Genomic DNA, 20,708 nt, shown 5'->3' with positions numbered 1-20,708 from the left:
AGTTATATTATGTATAGTCCAACACTAATATAGATAAACCAACCGTTCCGAGTGTATCTATTATTTTTATTGTTTTCCTTTGTTGCCTCCAAGCGATTAATTAATAATACTAATTACATGGACATAAAGCATGGATTGTTTTAAAGTCGGTAAAATATTTTCAAGTTTGCCTAATTTAGATTCATATCTTCTTTAATGTAGGTAACTCTTTTCTTTTAAAGAGAATCATAATTATGACATAATTATAACTATTAATATAGCATAAAGAGGGGACGTTGCAATGACAAAAACAAAGGATTTCAAATCCACGGATATGTGAAGAAAGGTCACCACTAAAGAGACTCTAAGGAAAAGTGAGACAAAAATAATAATGAAAATAAAATATCATCTTGAAATCTAATAGGTTTAAAGTAGTCTACTGCACTATGTTCATTTATTTATTTACACGCGTCATTTTTAGGGTTGGGATTAAAAAAGTCCCATCTCTTGTCATTTGATGATCCTTGGTTTGTGACTGAGTAAAAATTATTTAAATAAATGTTTTATTTTCATTATTATTTCATCCGTCTTGTCCCATCTTTTTTTAGTGTCTCCTTAGCCACTACGACATCAATTCCTATTAGTGTTACGGTGGTTGACTTTTTTGAGTTTGCAGATCTTTTGAATTAATTAACCACATCAGACCCGCAGCATTTCATCTAATTTGACTACAAAAGAATATTTGACAAAACATATACAAACATAATTATATATTTTTCCACATTCTCATCAAATACATTTTAATTTAATGTATTTAATTAACATTTAGAACTTTATTTGCATGCCCATGCCCCCTTTCACACACATTTTGGCATGTTCCATGATTCCCGTGACATAACAAATAAATAAAACCTTCTATCACAACAATTAGAAACAATTTATGTAACTACGTGTCACAGAAATAGCAGAACGTGTCTTCCTTAACCATACGTTTAGTTTTATTTTCCACAGAAAGATTGTGACATCAAATTCAGGGTTACTTTTTCTATGAATAAACAATCTTTCAATAGGTATAACATAGTCCTCCCAGGAATTATTATTTTAAATGAGAATTTAGGGGGGAAATAGTACTGCATCACGGATAACGCGCACTTTTTATGTCCTATATACATAAGGTCAAAACTTGTATGAAAAACGTTTTTCAAAGAGAAAAAGTGCATATAATTATTGAATATATTATGACATCCACCTTGCATAATAAATTCTTCTGGAACAGTATTCCTTGTTCTGGAATACCGACCAAGAAATTCAAAGGTAAAAAAAACCCCGTAATATGCCCCATATCATTCATGTTATAAGTACCTAACTACCTGCACAACGACGTTATATTTTTGCCTCAGCTTGTATGTTTGTTAATCATCAAGATTGTAGCAAAAGTTATAGATCGATTTTAATCAAACTTTGTTTGAAGATTGCATATATATGATCAAAGTAAGAGACCATTAAATTTTATACACAAAACCTAAAAAATACATAAACGACCTTGGAACAAATTGAGGTTCATAACTTAAATTGATTTTTAGGTTGTCCATTCTAGCTATAATTTATGCTACTTTTTCAATTATAAGAAGAAGAATTACTAATAAAAATATGAAGTCTTTGAAAAATATGCCTTTTAGGAGAACCAAACTAAAATATACTTATGCTCATTCAAAGTTATACAAAGAACTGAGTAACACTCTAAGAATTGTTTCGATAAATAAATTATGATTTGAAATCATGTTAGAGAATACATACCTACCTCGTATCCTTATTTAAAAAACACAAACAAAGATGCATTTAGTATAGTGACGAGTTACGTCGGGCAGGTTTTGAAGACTACCTACTACACAAATACAACATATTTTTATGTATCCAACTCCAGGATTTTGATGGAAAAGGTCATTATTATTTTGCGGTGCAAATATCTAGGTAGTAGTAAAGTTCAATTTCTGCTCATTCCTTTATTCTTTTTTAATAGATTTAATATAGACAGTACTTATGTTAGACCCTTATTATACATATACTGCAAAACCTGGTTTACCTTGAAAATGCAACCTTCTTCTTTTTTGTTCTTATTTTTGCAATAAACATCTTTGTTTGAACAACAGCAAAAAATCCAGTAGATCTAATGAAAATAATTCATATATAAATCGTATACAAGTTGGAGTTTATGTACAAGTTGCAACCAAAATATGGGATGAACAATTTTAAATGAAGGATTTACTATACTTGACATGAGGATCATGCAGTAACTGAAGAGTCCATGGATGATCCATATATTAATGGCATATTTTTTTAACTATTTTATTACAAATTATTAAAGTATAAAGTTCAAATGCTCAGAGTTATGTGACTCAGAAATACATAATAAACATCATAAATTTAATAAATCAAAATGAAATGATAGTGACAATGTACTCGTAAAAGGGCCATTATTCTAATTAAATAATGCATTTTAAGACGACGAACTTGCAACCTGCACAATTTGCTTACACAAATTGTAACTTGTGTAAGCATCGTAACTTGTACACAAAATATATAATATATTGTAACTTGTATAAGGGAATTGTACAACTTACAATTTCTACGTCTCAACGACGTGGTCACTTTAGGGGATCCAGCCTAAAACAACGTTTATCCTCGTCCTCAACTTAAAACCAAGTAGACTTAAATAACGTGAAAAAATGTATATACGACTGTATAGGGAATCTGGGACAAACATTTAAAAAAATATTTAAATAAAATATGTAACAATTTTTAAAGGACCATAAGAAGGCTTAGTCTTATCAAAAAAGTCATATTTTCTTTAAATATTGCCATTAAAGGAAATGTGATAAAAATTAATACTTTTAGGGGGGAGGCTGAAGAAAATAACCACTTGAGTCCACATGGGGGGGTAGAATGGGGCATGAACGTTATTTACTTATATTTGCTTGTAAACAAAACGGCAGAGAGTCTTGCTGCGAAATAATACAACTCCCTCAAATATAAGTTAACTTGATATATTTCATAGTTATGAAATCTAAATTGTATTTGGGGGCAAGAAAAATAGATTTGAAGGGATATCCTTTTTAATTTATTTATGCTGCACCCCTAAACTACCTACTATCAAACCACCTTACGGATATTTATTTTTTCTCATGCCCTAATAAGTGAAAAAATAACCACGTGGTTTATGAGTGACCTCCTCCCGCTTTATTTAATTACAGCATCCGTCATTTCAACACTATGGACGAAACATTGATGCTATGATTTCATTTCGATAAATTATAATTAATTACTTATTTTGTATTTACGAGTAATATATTGTTGGGCATCACAGAATACCTATTATCAATTAGTAATTGTTATTAAAAAAGTCCAAAATGACACCATTACTAATAAATCAAATATTTCCAAGAAATATATTCCATTATTGCATTACCCTCAACACATGGAGTACTTTAAATTATTCATTTCAAGTTACAACTTGTTCGTCTCATAACGCTTTATACAGTCACAACAATAACTATATTGCCTTCATTTCATTTTGATGATTTAAAATTACCTATTTATATGTATTTACGACTAACTGTGAGTATTTGACCTTTATAATATGCCACAGAATATGTACTTATATATTAGTAATGTTCATCCAAATAATATATTCATCTCACTGTTTGTTTGCAGCTTGTACGATTTGATCATACAAGTTGCAACTTGTACATTCTATAATATTTTTAATCAATATTAAAAATTCTAATCGTATGAGCCTTGTACGTAATACGAGGTGAGTTAACACAAAAACAATCCAAAACGAAAATCAAGAAATGAATAAAATGTATATAGTACAATATTTTATTTACATTTTCAGTTTATAATAGGCTTTGTGTTGAATTTTCTGGGAAAACTTGAAGTACTTAGGAGTGTACTCTATTGCTTAAAGTCTTCATTTGATGTATGACACTTTATTTGGCTCTGATATGTTCTTTCAAATAAAATCAAAGGATTTGACAAAATAATTTGATGATAAAAATTAACTGTAATTATTTGTCAACGAGTACAAAATATCTAATCTAGACTCATCTATTAGAAAAATCATTTTAGCTTACTTTTGTCTTGGCGGAGAACATATATAATATTTGAATTGACCTCAAGTCAGTTGTATTAATAATAATTACTTAACCACAATCATAAGTAAGTACAATCATCCAAGGCACATTGTTAACTTTATTCTAAGGGTGTTCACTGGCCAGCCTTGCCGGAGGGCTTAAATAGGAATTCAAATCCTACAATATATATTAAAACTTATATTTTATGAAAAAACTGTTAAATAAAGAAAATGAATAGCTTAAAATGTTTTTATATTGTGTGGTTATCTTGAGCCAAGCCTTTAAAATATATATAAAACTTAATCATCATCAAAAACATATATATGAAGGTAAAAAAATCTGATGACCTCCAAAGGAGCAAATATACCTTTAAAAAATTCACATATCATTAGTACTATAGGTACTATCTGTATAATATTGTCATTGTTACTCAAAAGTAGGACAAACTGGGGACAGTTGGAACCCTTTTAATTTTGGATCAATTACTTGGAGCTGGTTTGACTCAAATCACAACATACATGCATGTATAATGTATATGTTATTGTTTAAGTTTATTAAAAGTGTATCCAGTTAATAGTTTCATAATATTTTTGTTTGTGTGGCGAAAAAAGATGTAGCTCAGAAATTTTCCTCTTGCTGTCTTTAATAAATGATAATTTTCATTCTTGCTATCTTTTATAAATGACAATTTTCTACCCCAGAAATTTGAGGTTTATGTAAACAGTGGGATATTTTTTATGAAGTAATGGGGATACAAGAACTGGTACCAATATTAATTGAGTATAATAACGTTTTAAACTACCAGTAGCCTAGTACACTGTAGTACCGGTATACCAAACCATACTACCCCAATGTGATTTGTTGATGTTCGAAAAGTATGCTAATTACAACTGGTCCGCTGTCTACCCTACAATAATAGAAATAGGGAAGCATTGGAAGAGAAGGTTTCGTGTTAGATACTATAATTTGTAATCAGAAATATCTTGGCATATGTTGGTATACATATATATATATACATAAATGTCAATCAAGGATGGAGTCTCCATCACACTGAATAATAATAAAAATAGCCTTGAACAATGAATATGTCCTGACATTTAATATGATGCTGAAATGTAAAAAAAATCATCATGAGAAAGAGATGGCAATAGATACAAAAATGAAGATGTAAAGGTCAAGTGAAGGGTATAGCTGTATTGTTTGACAGTTTTTTATATGAACTAAATGTTTTAAGAGAATAAATTTTATTACTTTAAAAATATAAGGGATGGGTTACTAGTATTTTTTTGGAACCGGATAGGCATGGCTTATACAGCTTTGAGTCCGGAGTAGAAGTGGGCATTCTAATTCCAACGAGTAACTTGTAGCTATATACTTGGGCGTCCAGCTGCTGTAGGAGTTGTAGCTCCCCCCCTTCCGCAAAAAAATTCAATTATCCTCCGAGTCCAACAAGACTTACATTTATTAATCCATAACAAATCCTAACAGTTACTCCTCGGTCTTTCACGCACAATTTTTAAACTTACTGTTCTCGCTTAAAAAATAAAGATATCAGCTTTGGAAATTATAAAATCCTTTTCAGATGGTAATTACAAAAAGAGTGCGATCTTCCGTTTTCATATTCTTATAACCTATAGTAAATGCGATATGCACCACGCCAGTATAGTATATTTAATATATATTGTAGGATTTGAATCCCTATTGGGGAGGAAGGGGCATGGGCTCCTCACATTTTGAAAGTCATTAACAATAAAAAGTCGCGTGATTATATTGCCATTAAAATATGAAGTCATATATTTTGTGTGTATAATTGTAAAATAGACAACCTGACTCATTAACTTAAATCGCTCATGACCAAAATCCATGTAACTCTTTTTATACACAATATGAGACATCTGAAATGTCACATCTCCTATTGCTCCAAAAACACATATGATATTCCCAATACAGAACTTTAGTGCCGATATAGAGAAATTTGTTAACCTTTTTTTTCACGCATAAATAATGTGTGAATTTCTTGGATTAATCTCTAGTTCAAATTTCCTTCTTCCAAGTAAACTCAAACTTTAAATCGAGGGATTCTTCAATATGTAATTAATATTTAATTTGATGAATTATATAATCATTATTTGAAGCTTCGTTATGAAACGACACATGAAAGGTGCTCAATAATGTTTTTTAAAACTCTAAACTCATCGGGTAGAAAAATTTATAAACATAAAGAAAAAAGTTTTTATTTAATCAATATTACCTCGGTGTTTCTTGGTCCTCGTTTTTTATTTTATTTTTTCCTCAATATTATTTTAAGGAAAGCAATTCGGGGGGCTTCGAATAAGAGAAAAATAAATAAAAAGAAAACGACAGTAATAGATTTAGACACATATGAAGGGGAGGGGGAGACCATAATTAAAAGAAACAAACAGGGGATTGTCGATTTTTTCATAATTATAACAGGCTCCAAACACGGTTTTTGAATGTGTAGGGGCAAAACAAGAGATTTTTTTGCTGTTACATGCTGCGTTGAATGACCAACGATTATTTTAAGTTACAGCAAAGTTAATTTTTGTTTTAGAACAATAAAAAAATTTAACTTTAAATTTTGCTAATTGCAAAATATTTACCCTCTAACACCGATTCTAATTGTGTCACATCTCCTTTTTTATTGTAATCAAATCTACTTATTTGATTATTGTAATTTCTCAAAATGTGGCTATGGCTCTCATTTAGCACGACCCCTGCATAACAAGACCATACACACATACATAGGGGAGAGAGTTAATTGACAAGAAACTAACTTTTGGCACATTACTTATTATGTAAAAGTGATATAGAGATTTGAGTTTTTGTTGCAAAGTTCAAAGCAATATGTAACATTTAAAACCCATTTATAGCATAGTATGATCCTTTATAGCATTGAGACTCGGTTTGACATTAACTTTTTTTTCTAAGCAGATTTGAAATTAAAACTACCCTAGATCAAAATTCAAATGGAAGACTTATATTTTATTTTCTAAAAAAATGTCACACATAACAAATTCTATATCTTTTCTTTTAAAAAAAAAGTTTTTTTGTGTGTGTGATTGGATATAGGTTGATTTTGACTTCGAAACTCTTCTGGACCGAATCCTGACACTAATGTACCTACTATAGATGCAATTAGTATTGTGTAGGTCCTTATTTAAGACAAAAAGACTTCCACTTCAGTCCTCCATATCAGTCCTAAAACTTATAAAGTTTTGTCCTTGATGACGTCAACAAACTTTATTTTTATATTATTTTTGGTCAGTTCTTGTACTGACAGTCTTAGGGACCCGTCCCAAGTACAGATAAGGACCGAATATATAAGGACTGACACAACAATAACTAAAATATCAATTTTAATTTAGACAATTTATTGTCTCAACGTACCCCCTCATCGATTGATCAGATCATTCGATTAAGCAACATCAAGCCAGACATGATTGGTAACGATCATGTTGAAGTCAACAAAGACAATACATTGAAAATCAAAGTTTTAATAGAGAAAGTTTTTTCGTTAATAAATGTTCAGAAAAAATTTAAATAAAAAATGAAGAGATTTTTTTCCTCATGGATAATACGTGATTTTTTATAAGTACAAAATGGGAGGTCTTGAAATGTGAGTATTATATATAATAGTACATATTAATCTCTTTTTACCGAAATACATAAATATATAGGCAAAATATATTGATGGATTTAAACACTGATTGAATCTAAAATGGTTCGTTCCTTCTATTATTATTATAATGCACTGTTTCTATTTGCAATACATTCAAGGTTCTTTGATTATTGTTTGTTCCCTCTTGTGTGTGGAAGTCAACCCTCGCAGTGGTCATGAAAACGAGGGAGAGAGAGAGGCCAAAGCATTTTCTATGGATCACCCTTATGATTTTTTGTCAAAAGTACATCTTTTTCTTTTAATCTATGTACACTGTACGCAAAGATATAATTTATTCACCTTCGACCTTTTGTATTATGAAGAATTAAACACATATTAGTTAAACAATAATGATCTTTAACAAATAGTCTCACAACTGAGGGGAAGAATTCCTTACAAAAAATATTTCAATGCTCAGCGCTTGCAGATAGGCATAGATAGATAAAGTAATAGATGCTTTACTCATGTGTATCTAGTATTGTATAAGTGTGATTGGTTTATGCTCGACCGTGTTAGGAAGTTCAGAAAGATTCTACACTAAGAAAAAAAATGCAAGACATTTTTGTGAATGCTTGAGTTTGCGTCAAAGATTAACATCATCAAAGAGAAAATACGCCGTATTTACCTTCGATAACGCAAAAATACAAACCAGGCGAGTGAAATGTGAATAATATGGTCTTGATAATGTTAACAGCCAATCTTGTGCAATTTTGGCTTCGTCGATTCCGTTACGGTAATTTTGATGTCAAAGATGTAATACTAATTATCGGAAATATGAATAGAATAATGGAAATCGTCGTGTCTGACCGTCATGGACAACAATTTAATTTTTTTTAAACCATTCAAAATAATGGACTAATGGATCTAGTTTTCAAACATTGAGCAAAACAACTAACTACATATAAGTTGACAATTGAATGCTGAAGATATTAACACATAATAATAAAGGAGGGCAGAGACTCTTGCAAGGGATCCATTTTCTTGAACATCAAAAAAACTATAAACGCCATCATTCTGTAGTTTATGTCATATATCCCTCCCTCATAAAGGAAGAGTTTATATAATGTACGTCACATAATTTTTTCTATGATGACCATTTATTAATATATTTTGAGCTTGAAATGCACCACAAATTATCTAATTCCCTACAAACATTTCAGTGTTCAACGATAATATATACTATACAGCTAGTTTAAGTATCCTGAGCTATTTAAAAGTTGATAAGTGATATCTCTTTGTACTAAAACCCTTAATACGCTTTTGGAGAAAAAAAATGGAAAAATTATTTTTTTTTGCAAAAAAAATTCTAAAACTAAATTTTAAATATTAAATTTTTTGTAAGAACATTTTCTAAAAATTGAATTTTTCGGATAAAAAGTAAAAAAATAAATAGTTTTTTTAAGGATATAAATTTTTTTGGAAAAAAAATTGAAAAATTAAATCAAATTTTTTAGTATAAAGCAAAAGTTCCTTAATTTTTTTGGGAATGTGTTGTTGTTGTTTTTTCATAACTTAGAAAAGTAATAAATACTTAAATACCAGTAATAAATAAGAATCGTACTAGCTAATTACCCATTATTTTCCCGATGCCGACCCCGATTCCTGATCCGGGTAATTGTCCCATCACTAATTACAATAAAAACATTAATTTTCTGCAAAACATCAAAATTTGAGAGATACACTTAATGATAGTCTTGTTTTGCACCTATGTATAGTCTCCTAGAAGAAAACTCCCATTTCATGTGTAGTAGGTATTTTGACTTATTCTTTCTAATTTATTTAGTTCTTGAAATCGTCCCTACATGAAATAATACATGGGGTTTTTTTGTTTCGTTCCACTACACATCCATGAGTGGAATATGTAGACATATCTTATATACGTGTATAGATAGATAGTAATTTATGGAATATAGGATCTTAGATTTACATAGGAAGCATGTTTTATGTTAATTTTCTTCTTCTTTTTTTGTGAGATAAGCATACAATTCAATACGAGGATTATTTTTCTTTTTTTAAATCCAAGGACTTTATGAAGCATAAATTTTCAATGTGCTTTTCAAATAAACCATAGAAATTTTATTTATCGTTTATCAATGGTATTTTTTTTAAAGAAATGATCATTAGTTCTATACACATAACTGCATAATATGTATATAATATTATCTAATGTTAAAATTAGAAAATATTTTTGCTAAAAAGCTTTATATAGCCCTATATTTCATAGACATTTTCTGTTAATAATAGGGTTTTGTGTTCTCTTATATGAGTTGAGGTATTCGCAAATATAATCTATAGTTTAAAGTTCAATTGATTTATGACACTTTATTTGGAAGTTAATTTATCAATTTCTAATTTTTTTTTATAAGGACAATGAATTATTGAAAATTTAAGTGCAATTTGGGACACTTTCAAAGGATTATTTAGAGTAATTTGACGATAGAAATGAACAATAATTCGTCAAAGGTAGCAAATGTAATGTAGACTCTGAAAATGTAACTTTGAATATCAAACTTTTTACTATATTTTTGTGTTAATGGACCACATAATTATCACTCTAATATTAGGTTGTTCCGAAATGATTGAGACAGGTTCGTTTGAAGGTAAAGGAGATGAGTTAGTAGCAAAATTCCATCAGCATCAATTTTCTCATGAATTTTATGGTAAAAAAACAAATCATAATTATTCAGAGACTAAATAGCGAATGCCTAAATGCCCATTTCCACATGTTTCTCCATTCGTCACTGAACATGGAGACTCACAATTTTTGCTCGTACTTTTCGATACACTACAAACTGGGCAAACAGTGGATGAGACCCAAACCGACCTCATTATTGTTTGCCTTGATGCCTCCCCTGGTCGTGCAACAATCTTTCGGTGGAATGGTGAGATCCGGAGTCTTCATAGACAGGAGCAGCAGAGGGATATCTGAATGTACCCCAAGGATAACTGACCCTCGACTACTCGTCCAAAACCGATAAAGATGATGATCCTAATTGGCTATACCTGTAAACCTGAAAAAGATCAAATAGAGTCCCCACAGCCTCGATCTCAATCTCTGTGACCGATTTCTCTTCCGTAAGCTGAAGCACCGGCTCCGGGATAACGATTTTCATAGCTATGAAGACCTCACAAATGGTGTTCAGTGGATGATGAAGTTAGTGAAAGAAGAGTAGCCCTCCAGGCAGCTGTGGGCGTTGGAGAACGATTGGCACGACGTTATCCGAACTGAAGGAGACACTATGATATGTATTTGAGTACTTTATTTAAACTACATTTGAATGTAATTTCTTGTCTTACTGGGGCAGTCTCAATCATTTCAGAACAACCTAATATCACTAGTCATTAGTGTACCTTTTTTTTTTTTTTTTTTTTTGGAGGGGAGGGGGACTGCAATATGCTCTTCTTTTCAAAAATGTAAGTTATCTGAGTTTGGTTTCTACCCAAGCAATTTTTCCTTTTGTATCGGATCCTGCTAATTTAATAAAAATGCTTATACAACCTTTATAAATTATATTTTTAACGTCAACACCAAAAAAAAGACTTCCTTATTAATTAATACATTTTTGAAGATCCTAATAGTAAAAGTTTACGCCGCCCCCTTCCCTCCAATCAAAACATAGCTTACTACGGCCTAATATAATGTTTATGGGTATTCACTAATAGAGTGTAACAATATCAATATAACATATTATACGTATCAATTAGGTACAAGACTTGTAGTATAATCATAAATGTGTTTTGGGGAGAAAGAGAGTGGGGGGGGAGTGTTTGTCCTTGAACCATGCTGCTCACAAAAAGGAAGAATATCCCTTATATTTCATGCTATAGGATGCTTCTTCCGTATCTTCTTCTTTTAACCCTCTTCTTAATATCTTCACGTAAAATCACACCTCCTGTCTGCTTTATTCCTTCTGTAATTACGATTATGTTCATATAATACAATGCGGTATGAAAATGAAGGAATTACTGATTTGGAGACGTGTCTCTATAAATCTTTGACTTCTAAACAACACATCCTTGAAAAATTCCTTTGTTTTTGGTTATTTATACATTATTCAATGACTTTTAATAAGGAAAGTAATACCACAATAAGCATTTTTGTACAGTATCCTTTTTCCGGTATATTTTTAAATATTATTGCTGCTGGATCTATCAGCAGAACCCTTCTCAACTCGGCAAAGAAAATGAGTATTTATTTTATAGAAGTTTTCAAACAGGATATTGATAGTTTAGTGGATCACGGTTTACAGTTTTACACTATATAGGTCACACTTTCTATTTCTATTTCGATATTGTGAACAATGTGGAGGTTTCAATAGGGCATGAGCAAACTAAAAAAAATATTATCTGCAAGTTGGTGTCACAGTCTATAGCTTGTTGCTAAATAGCTTCTTTTTTTAAATAGGGGCATTCTTAAAAAAAAATCAGGGCGCCCTTTATTTTAGTAGCATACACTTATATTCCTTATTTAATAATATTATCATTCTGGGAGTTGTATTAGTTTGCCACCAGAGGGTGCGTCAGTCCTTAATTATTATGTCCAGTCCAATATTAGACCGGTACTTAATACTATCCGTCCTTCGTACTGTCATTCCTGTATATCAGTTTTAAGACTGATATTCAGGACTGAACTGTAGCAGACCGATACTGAACCGGACGGAACAGCAGTCTTTAGTCCTAAATAAGGATCGACACAACACTTGGCGCCACTCTTTGTCTCTTTGTTTACCAACAATATAAGTAAACAAAACTCATGCTCTTTTCGAGATATTGCAATTCAGTGAATTCAATCTTTTGAGATATTAAGAAGGAATAGGTGATTAAGCTAAACCTGTGGTCAGCATTCACAAATAATCTATCAAGTCTGGGAGTAGTAGAGGGTATGCTCCTACCAAATTCATCCCTTAGTCCACAAATCGACTCCAACTCCCCTGATACACCTTAAATCTACTTTCAAGATCATCTCAAGGGGTAATTTTCTGAAAAACTCGAAAGAATTGAGTTTTAATTTTCCGTATTGAAGCCTCAAGTCTGTCCTTAATATCGGAATAGAAACAGAAATAATGACGAATGGACTAATCTAATCCTGATGAACCAATTTATATAAGTAACTGTATTACGGCACTGATAATTTTTTGGGCGAATGAAAGCTATCATTTACCCTGACCGCTAGTAGCACTTCTTTATTTATTATTGAATCTCTTTTGACTTTGATAGAAGAAATCATAGCAAAAAATGTTTTTTTTAAGATGCGATACATCATTCTTTAATGTAGTTATACACAGAAACAACTTATTGTAGTTTCTGTGTCCTAATATCAAATAATAAAAAATTATAATGAGATCTTACATCTAACAATTAATTATTATCTGAAGAGTATAAATTAAGTTGTTTATTTTGGTAATGAATGTAGAGCCCTTAATTGGACATTCCATAGGGACCAAATCAAATGATGAAATGATGTCATTAATAAGTCAAAGTAGCAGATAAATGTCTCAAAGTTTAACATATTATTATGTATTTCTTATTTTTGGGTTACATTTTGAATAATATAGATTTTAACTTAGTGTTGCGTCAATTAAACCGAGTCAATATTTATGAAAAGAAAAATAAGATAAAAATTATCTAACTACGCATGTCCAATTCCTTTGCATAAGTTTATGTCAGAGGTTGCTTGATTCTTTCTTTTTTTAATATCATTGTTTCTAAATTAGAACAGATCCGAAGATAGATATTTATTTTAAAATATAATAACTTTGAGGTTTGTGATGTGTTAAGTAGCAAAATATCATAGCCGGAAAGATATTTTCCATTTTCAGTTATTCAAACACACAACAAATTCAGTTTTTGCCGATAAAAACCTGTAGATTTTTGAGCGTCAATAGTATGAATTAAGTATTATAATAAGAGCTGTAGTAAAAAGAAATGTATTATTTTCCTATGGATGGCTTTAGTAATGTATATTTCTCGTTATATAATTGTGATAGATTAACGCTAGATGATGTTAGAAAGATAAGTAATAGTTTTGTGATTTTTTTAGTTTATATCAAAGATGGACTCCAGCATTGAGAAATTTTTTTATAAATGTTCATGGTCATTATACAGTCATTTTAGTTTTGTCAATTCTGTTCCGGTAATTTTGATGTCAAATATGCAAGCCAGTTTTGTCAAAAATGTGGATAATTAAAATGGAAATCGTCAATTCCGACCGTCATGTAAGCACTGTTTTTATTTCCAAGGAGATAAACAGTAATAGAAAAAAAAATCCATTTCTTTTTATAACACCTGTCAAAGATGAATGCAAATTTAAAATTGATATTTAAGTGATTCTGCTAAAAAAGTCAAAACAAAAATTACTGCAACAATTTTTGTTCAAATTAATACTAAAGTCTGGTGGCTGAAAAAGAAATAATCATTTTTTTTAAAATAAGGGTCTCCCAAAAATCAACTGCCTATTTATTAATTTCAAGTAATCTTCAAGTATACATTGACATTTTTCTTCTTTTAATATTGTTTTAGTTTTTATTGATGAATAATGACTTCTTTTATATGCTGAGGGCAGGTATTCACACAAAGATTTATTTAGGTTGATTCCTTAGAGTTGGAGAGAGGAAAGAAGCATAGAATGAATGGAGTTTGTGTTCTTCCTGGAGGGGAGGTCACAGAATCCTTCTTAATATTCGTCATCTTAGAAAGGGAATCTTATGACGAATGAGGGAACCATAATGAGCGACAATTTTTACCAACATCTCATATGTCTATCACGTTTATTAGTTAGAACCAATAATATGACGAGAATGTGTAATAAATAATTACTTGGTATAAATCTTTGAAATCTAAATTGATTAGAAATCAAGCCAACATAATAAAAATATGAAGTCGACTCGTTTTAATTTTTCAAATTTAGACATCAACATTAGAGTCAAGTAGAAAAATCATCGACTCAAGTCAAGTCGACGCAACATTAGTATGCATATGTCTATGTATATTATCTTAAAAAATAGAATGTTTATATTTTATCATGGGCATGTGTTAAAGGATACATTTTTTTCGGGGGGGGGATATGAGTCAAAATTAAATACATTTGATGAATAAATTAAAGAATAAACCAAATATATATACTTGTTTGGAGATACAATCTTGATGAAATTGATTTTTTTTCTTTTAATTTTTCCATTTAATAAAAACCCATTTCATCAAGAGGTCATAAAATAAAAACATTTGGAAGATATTTTTGGAGAAAAAAAAGTTTTTATTTTCTCCTTATTCTTAAGTGCATAGTTTAAGTCAAGATCGCAGATAGTATTTATTTTTTACTTTTTTTCAATCCCTTTAAAAATCTTCTTTTGTTTGTTATTTTATTGTGTAGTTATTTTGAGTTTTGAAAAAGCTTAAATTATAATAAAGTAACTAGAAAAAATAGTGAGGAGACAATAAGAATTTTCATTATTATTAAGTATTATTCAGGTAATTTTGTAGGTAAACTACAAAAGGATCCCCAGTAGTCGATCCCGCCAAACCCATGTAGATTTTTGGCAAACAAAGTTATAATATAATTAATAAGAATAGTCAACAAATTTTTTCACATGGATTGGGATGGTGACCTCCTTATATCTTTTACCTCGGGAAAAGGGAAAATATCCTTTATATCCGAAAAATCTTTTTTTGTAGTCTATATTTGATATACAGAGTGTGGACTTAAAACTTGTAGAAGCAAGACTAAATTAGGAAAAACTTAATTTTATAGAATCAATAAAATACAACTCAAAACCTATTTGTGATATGTTGAAATATTTATTATATTTTTAATTCAATATGTCCATCTTCACAAGCAATAGAACAGATTGGCAGCTCTTGACGATGAAGGCCGAGTTCATGGTGGGCTGGCCACACTATCAAAATATCAGATCTGAGTGAATCCAAATTTTGAAGAGAGGTGGTGGGGCAGTCATCCTTCTTCAAGATACCCCAAACTGTAAAGTCTTACAGGCCAGAAGTCAGTCATTGTTGTTGCATAAATTTTGGCTCTGCTAGGCTGTATGGGAGGGGCGCCATCTTACTCATCCTTAATGAACTTCTTGATGTTGTAGGCAAGTCGAATGGAGATGCCAACGGCTTCTGCAGCCTTCTCGGCACTGACAATGGTGTGGGTCAGATAGTCCACGCGTTGTTGTTTTTTGTAGTTCCTCCTACATTTTTACAAACAGAAACATGGGATAAAAACAAAACTTGTTTATTTTTGTTTTAGCTGTCTTGTAAAGAAACCTCGCAATTAATGTCACTGCAAGTTTTGGTTCCCCACTCTCAATAAGTCTTGATAGCAGAATAATAAATATATTAATTAAGCAATAAATCTCAAAATACATTTAAAATATTAATTTTTCATTGTGCTATTTTTTTTATAAGTTTATATGTCTTCACTTTGCAACAAACTATAATTTTTGTAATTCTGATAAAAAATTGTGGAATTTATTAGACTTTCAGAGAAAGGGTTCATTTTTCGTAGTTTGTGTGTACTTATATAAATCTAAATTACCTGGATTTCCCTAAAGTAATTTAAAAGAAAATGTACTTTCTTTCATTTCCCTTTTCTCCTGATTCTAATGTAGATATGTTTCTCAGAATAATAAATATTACATTAGATGTCTGGAATTATAGTCGCAATATGTATTTCTTATACAACTTTCAAATAGCATCATACAAAAACAGATCTGTAAGAGAAATCTTCACTTTTCGTAGAGCAATCGTCGACTCTTTCCATGACTCTATTAATGTTTGATGTAGATGGCGTAGTTTCAATTAATAAATATTATTCATTCTTCCTTCATTGAGTAGAAAAATAATTGTATCAAAAAGATTAAAAAAAAGCAGATTCCATTATTTATAATATCACTCATCAATGACAGTTTTTATCATGTGCACATACTTTAATAATCTTTTTTCTTTCTTTTTTCGTTAATACTCAATAGAACTGTATAAAACTTGATAAATATTTTAGACAAATAACTAGGTTCATTAACAAATAGGTATTTTTATGTTATTGTGTATAGCTTCAATTAGCAGTAATGAGTGATTAATTATCAACGATCCTTTTTAACAGTAAAGTAGATGGTTTAAATCAAATTAAATCCAAAATTTTGTCAATTGCGAAATATTTAAAATACAGAGTACCATAAAATGTATTATAATCTTTATTTGAAAAAAATGAATCTAACTGCCAAAATATTCATTTAAAGTTCAGTATTAAAAAATAATGACAGGAATTTTAACAGGATCCTCTATGTTTGTGACATAACTACATACACTGTCCCAGGACATAAATAAATGCCATACCATAATCATAAATATATCATTTTAAAATATGTTTGTCCGTTTTTCCAAAATGAAAATCATAAATTAATTTGGGAAATAAAAAAAGGGGTTGGAAATAAATTATCGTTGTGTTTTTTTCTCCCTTAAACTCCTCACAATAATAATAATATTATTTTCTAAAGATTTATTTATTCTTTAAGTCATTAATTATTATTTTATTCCTTATCTTGTAGAAATTCAACGTCTTCAAAGTGGTTTAAAAGGGGGTGGATCCGGTCTCAAGGATTCCATTAAATATGTGGACGTGTATCGAGAACGTCCTATACGGTTAACAGTTCGTGTTCTTGTTCCTGTAAGAGAACATCCAAAGGTAGGTACACATTTTATAATTCAAAATTATATACGAGGTTTGTTGAAAAATTAAGGGGCCCTTTTTCCAATTCTCGAAGCACATCTTATAACGATTTTTCGGTACAGCTTTGAGTTCTTCCAGCAATGCAGTCTTTTCAATCGTTGCAAATCTTTCATAGGTCTCTTCGCTTTTGAGAAGACTATATGGGGGCTGAGGCATGATTGTGGTGTTGTTTTCGGCCAAAAAAGTCTATCAACAGCTCATGAGCGATGCTCATGCGACGATTATTTTGGTCAAAATTAAGCTGTATCGGAAGAAATTTGTTGACTCTCGTCTCATGAACAAAATGTCCGGAAAAAAGTTATGGCACGAGCCAACCTGTCAATATCCTCAAGAACTTTCATTGTTAGTGATTTGACGGTTTTCAAAAACAATTTTATTCACTGCTTCAACGTTTTCATCTGTTGTTACATTGCTTGAGTGTCGAGAGCGAGACATGTTTGGAAGAGTTTGTAAATATTTTTTACGCAGAACAGTTTCACCGTATGTCATTGTCAACATTTCAGTGAATGGAGTACTTAATTTCATTTTTTTTTAAACTTGATGCAAATTTTACACATTTACTTCTAACTGTTTTGCCTCTCACAAACAAATTAAACATATTATATAGCTGAAACAGTAAATATATGTTCCTCGTGAGTGTACTTACATAAAAAAAAATCGAGCATACCAAATGTAAGTTGCCTGCGCAAAGTCACCCTAATTTATGAACACAACTCGTTTAATTCAACCGATATTGTGACCTTATAAAATACTTATAGAATGACTTTTTGACTTGGGATATTTCTAAATGAAATTAATATTAATTGGGATTTATTTTGGTGTCTAAATAAGACATAATATCTTATAAAATTGCAAATGTTAAAAATGAGTAGGGTTCTACAAAATACGACCTGTCGTTATGTCAAATTAGCTTAACTATCATGACGTTTCATATAATTAGCTGCGAGCAGCTCTGAGATGAAAAAAATATCACAAATTACTGTATATATTTTTAAAACAGTTGACTCTAAAATAGTGTTTTGTCTGCCAGGGACGTTAAGTATACTTAAATATTTATATAAAACTAAAAAAAAAAACCTTCATGAACCTGCCCTTTTAATTGAATTAACAGGGATAATTCTGCACGAAAGGAAGAAAAAATTACGTACTTAATAAGGGAATATCTGGAAAATTATATAGTAACATCATCTGTGGTATTAAACAAATTGACATTTTACGTTGAGGGAAGAAGATTTCATGTACATAATGAATCTACTCAATCTAACAGTCATGTTTTGCCACTAGGTATATATATGACCAACCGTTCTCCACACTCCCTCCGACATTTCCTCTTTTTATATCCTGTCCTAAACGTCTGGATTTTCTTTTACAAATTTAGGAAATGGTCAATGTTTGCTAGGACAAACAGTTAAAGATTGACATAAAATCAAAAAAAAAAAAGGATAACAAAAAATTAAAATTTAGAAATATTGTATTCTTAAATTTAGTTCATTTTAAAATATTAATAAAAAAGTACTTTTTTAATGAAATCAAAATATAGTCAAGGCTATATGTTATTATATTAATCTGGGGCGATGTGCTCCTCAATAAAATTCGATCAAACAAATCATTATTGAAGCTGATCTAGACCTTTTAGATGTAAATTATTTTTATAAATAAAATCTGAATTATTGACGCTTTAAATGAACCGTTTCGACGTAAAAAAAAAAGAAAAATCGAGGGTTTATTCCTTTCCAAACAAAACCCTCAAAGTGAGCTAGTTTTCAAATTGCATTTTCTTAGAATTTTCAAAAGGCAGATATGCAAAGTGAAGGTAAAGTTTTGCAAGGTATAAACTAATTATCATATGGAACAGTGTTTTTTTTTTTTTCTTGGTCTTTAATTTCAAAAGTCAGCTCAAAAAAGCGTGAAAGTACTCCCAAAATGCAATTAAAAAATTCTCAAAAATCAGATATAATATGTATAAAAATTAAACAACTTATTCCTAATGAGTATTTCAAGCAGAGGGAGGGAAAGCTTTAATAAAGGTCATTAAGGTTTTTTCTTTTTTAAAAGCAAGGTGAAAATGTCATTAACAAAATGTCTTTTCTTAAATAGGTAATAAAAAAATTTTAAAAATATAAATTCACAAAATATTCTGGCAAAATTTGAATATACAAAAAAATTATATACTTTCAAGTACTACTAAAATTAAATATGAAGCTTAAAAGATTTTTTTTTCTTCTTGTGTAATCAAATACAAATCATTTTATTTTCTACAAAAAAAAATGATCAGGAAATTCTGTAACCAGAAAATGAAATAATGGTTTGTGCTAGCAACGAAATAATAAGGGAAAAAAGATGGTGGAATTTTATTTTTGTGCCCTTATGTTGAATTTTTTCAACATTTATATAAAATAGCTTATTTATTCATATTGAATCTTCTGACTTCTGCTTTGATGTTTCTATAGGAACTTTTTTTTTTCTTATAAGAATAGAACTTGACAGAAACATTTTCTAATAAAATACTTTCTCTGAAATGGGAAATATCCGATTCTAGAGCGCTTCAATCAATAAGTATACACCTAAATATATAGTCATATATATTACATAGACTAGATATTAAGTTACTATTACTACCAACAATGAACTACACAAAATGACTTGATGCCAGAAAGGAATTGAAGAGTGAATACTGAGTAGGTCATATTACATTATAAATCCCATTACTATAGAGGATTTTCACTGACGTCATGAGTTGTGTGATAATTGTAGGGACGCCATTTTTGTGACTCACGGTACTTGTTACTAATTAAAATGGACAAATTTCCAATAAATCTTGAATAAACTCTGACAAATGTTTTATAAAAAAGCTTAAGACTTGTATTTAATACTACTTGATGCCAATTATAGATACTAATATTGTAATTAAATCAAAGTAATATCTACTTAAAATCCATTTGATTTGGCTAGATCGATTTCTTCTACTATCCCTATAATGCCTAATCCACTTTTTAGTGATTGGTTGTCAAAACTTCTGATTTTTTTTTTTAAATTAGACTCCTTGTTAGTTTCTAACGATCTTTTTTTTAAAAATCGATCAAATAAATAAAAATTGTGAGGCTATTTTAGAATGCCTGATTTCATAGCAACGGTTCATGATATTCGTTCTTGCAATTGTCTATTAAAGAAATTGAATGTTTTTGGGCTA

At 30.1% G+C, this 20,708-nt stretch overlaps 1 protein-coding gene across 3 annotated transcripts in view; it reads left to right on the top strand.

The window, feature by feature from the left end:
- Positions 1 to 20,708, top strand: part of LOC121114880 (protein quaking-B) — an 80,836-nt gene that overhangs the window by 14,655 nt on the left and 45,473 nt on the right. For all 3 annotated transcript variants that reach the window (XR_011779365.1, XM_040708987.2, XM_071887295.1), the window contains exon 2: positions 17,337 to 17,473. Coding sequence is in view for 2 of the 3 variants with exons in the window: in XM_040708987.2 (XP_040564921.1) it covers positions 17,337 to 17,473 (137 nt within the window). In the remaining variant the exon portion in view is untranslated. The remainder of the gene's footprint in view (positions 1 to 17,336; positions 17,474 to 20,708) is intronic.

Source organism: Lepeophtheirus salmonis, chromosome 3 (genome assembly GCF_016086655.4).
Source record: "Lepeophtheirus salmonis chromosome 3, UVic_Lsal_1.4, whole genome shotgun sequence".
Taxonomy (NCBI): Eukaryota; Metazoa; Arthropoda; class Copepoda; order Siphonostomatoida; family Caligidae; genus Lepeophtheirus; species Lepeophtheirus salmonis.
Note: the sequence above shows the minus strand (reverse complement) of the source record. Positions and strands in the feature narration are given on the sequence as shown.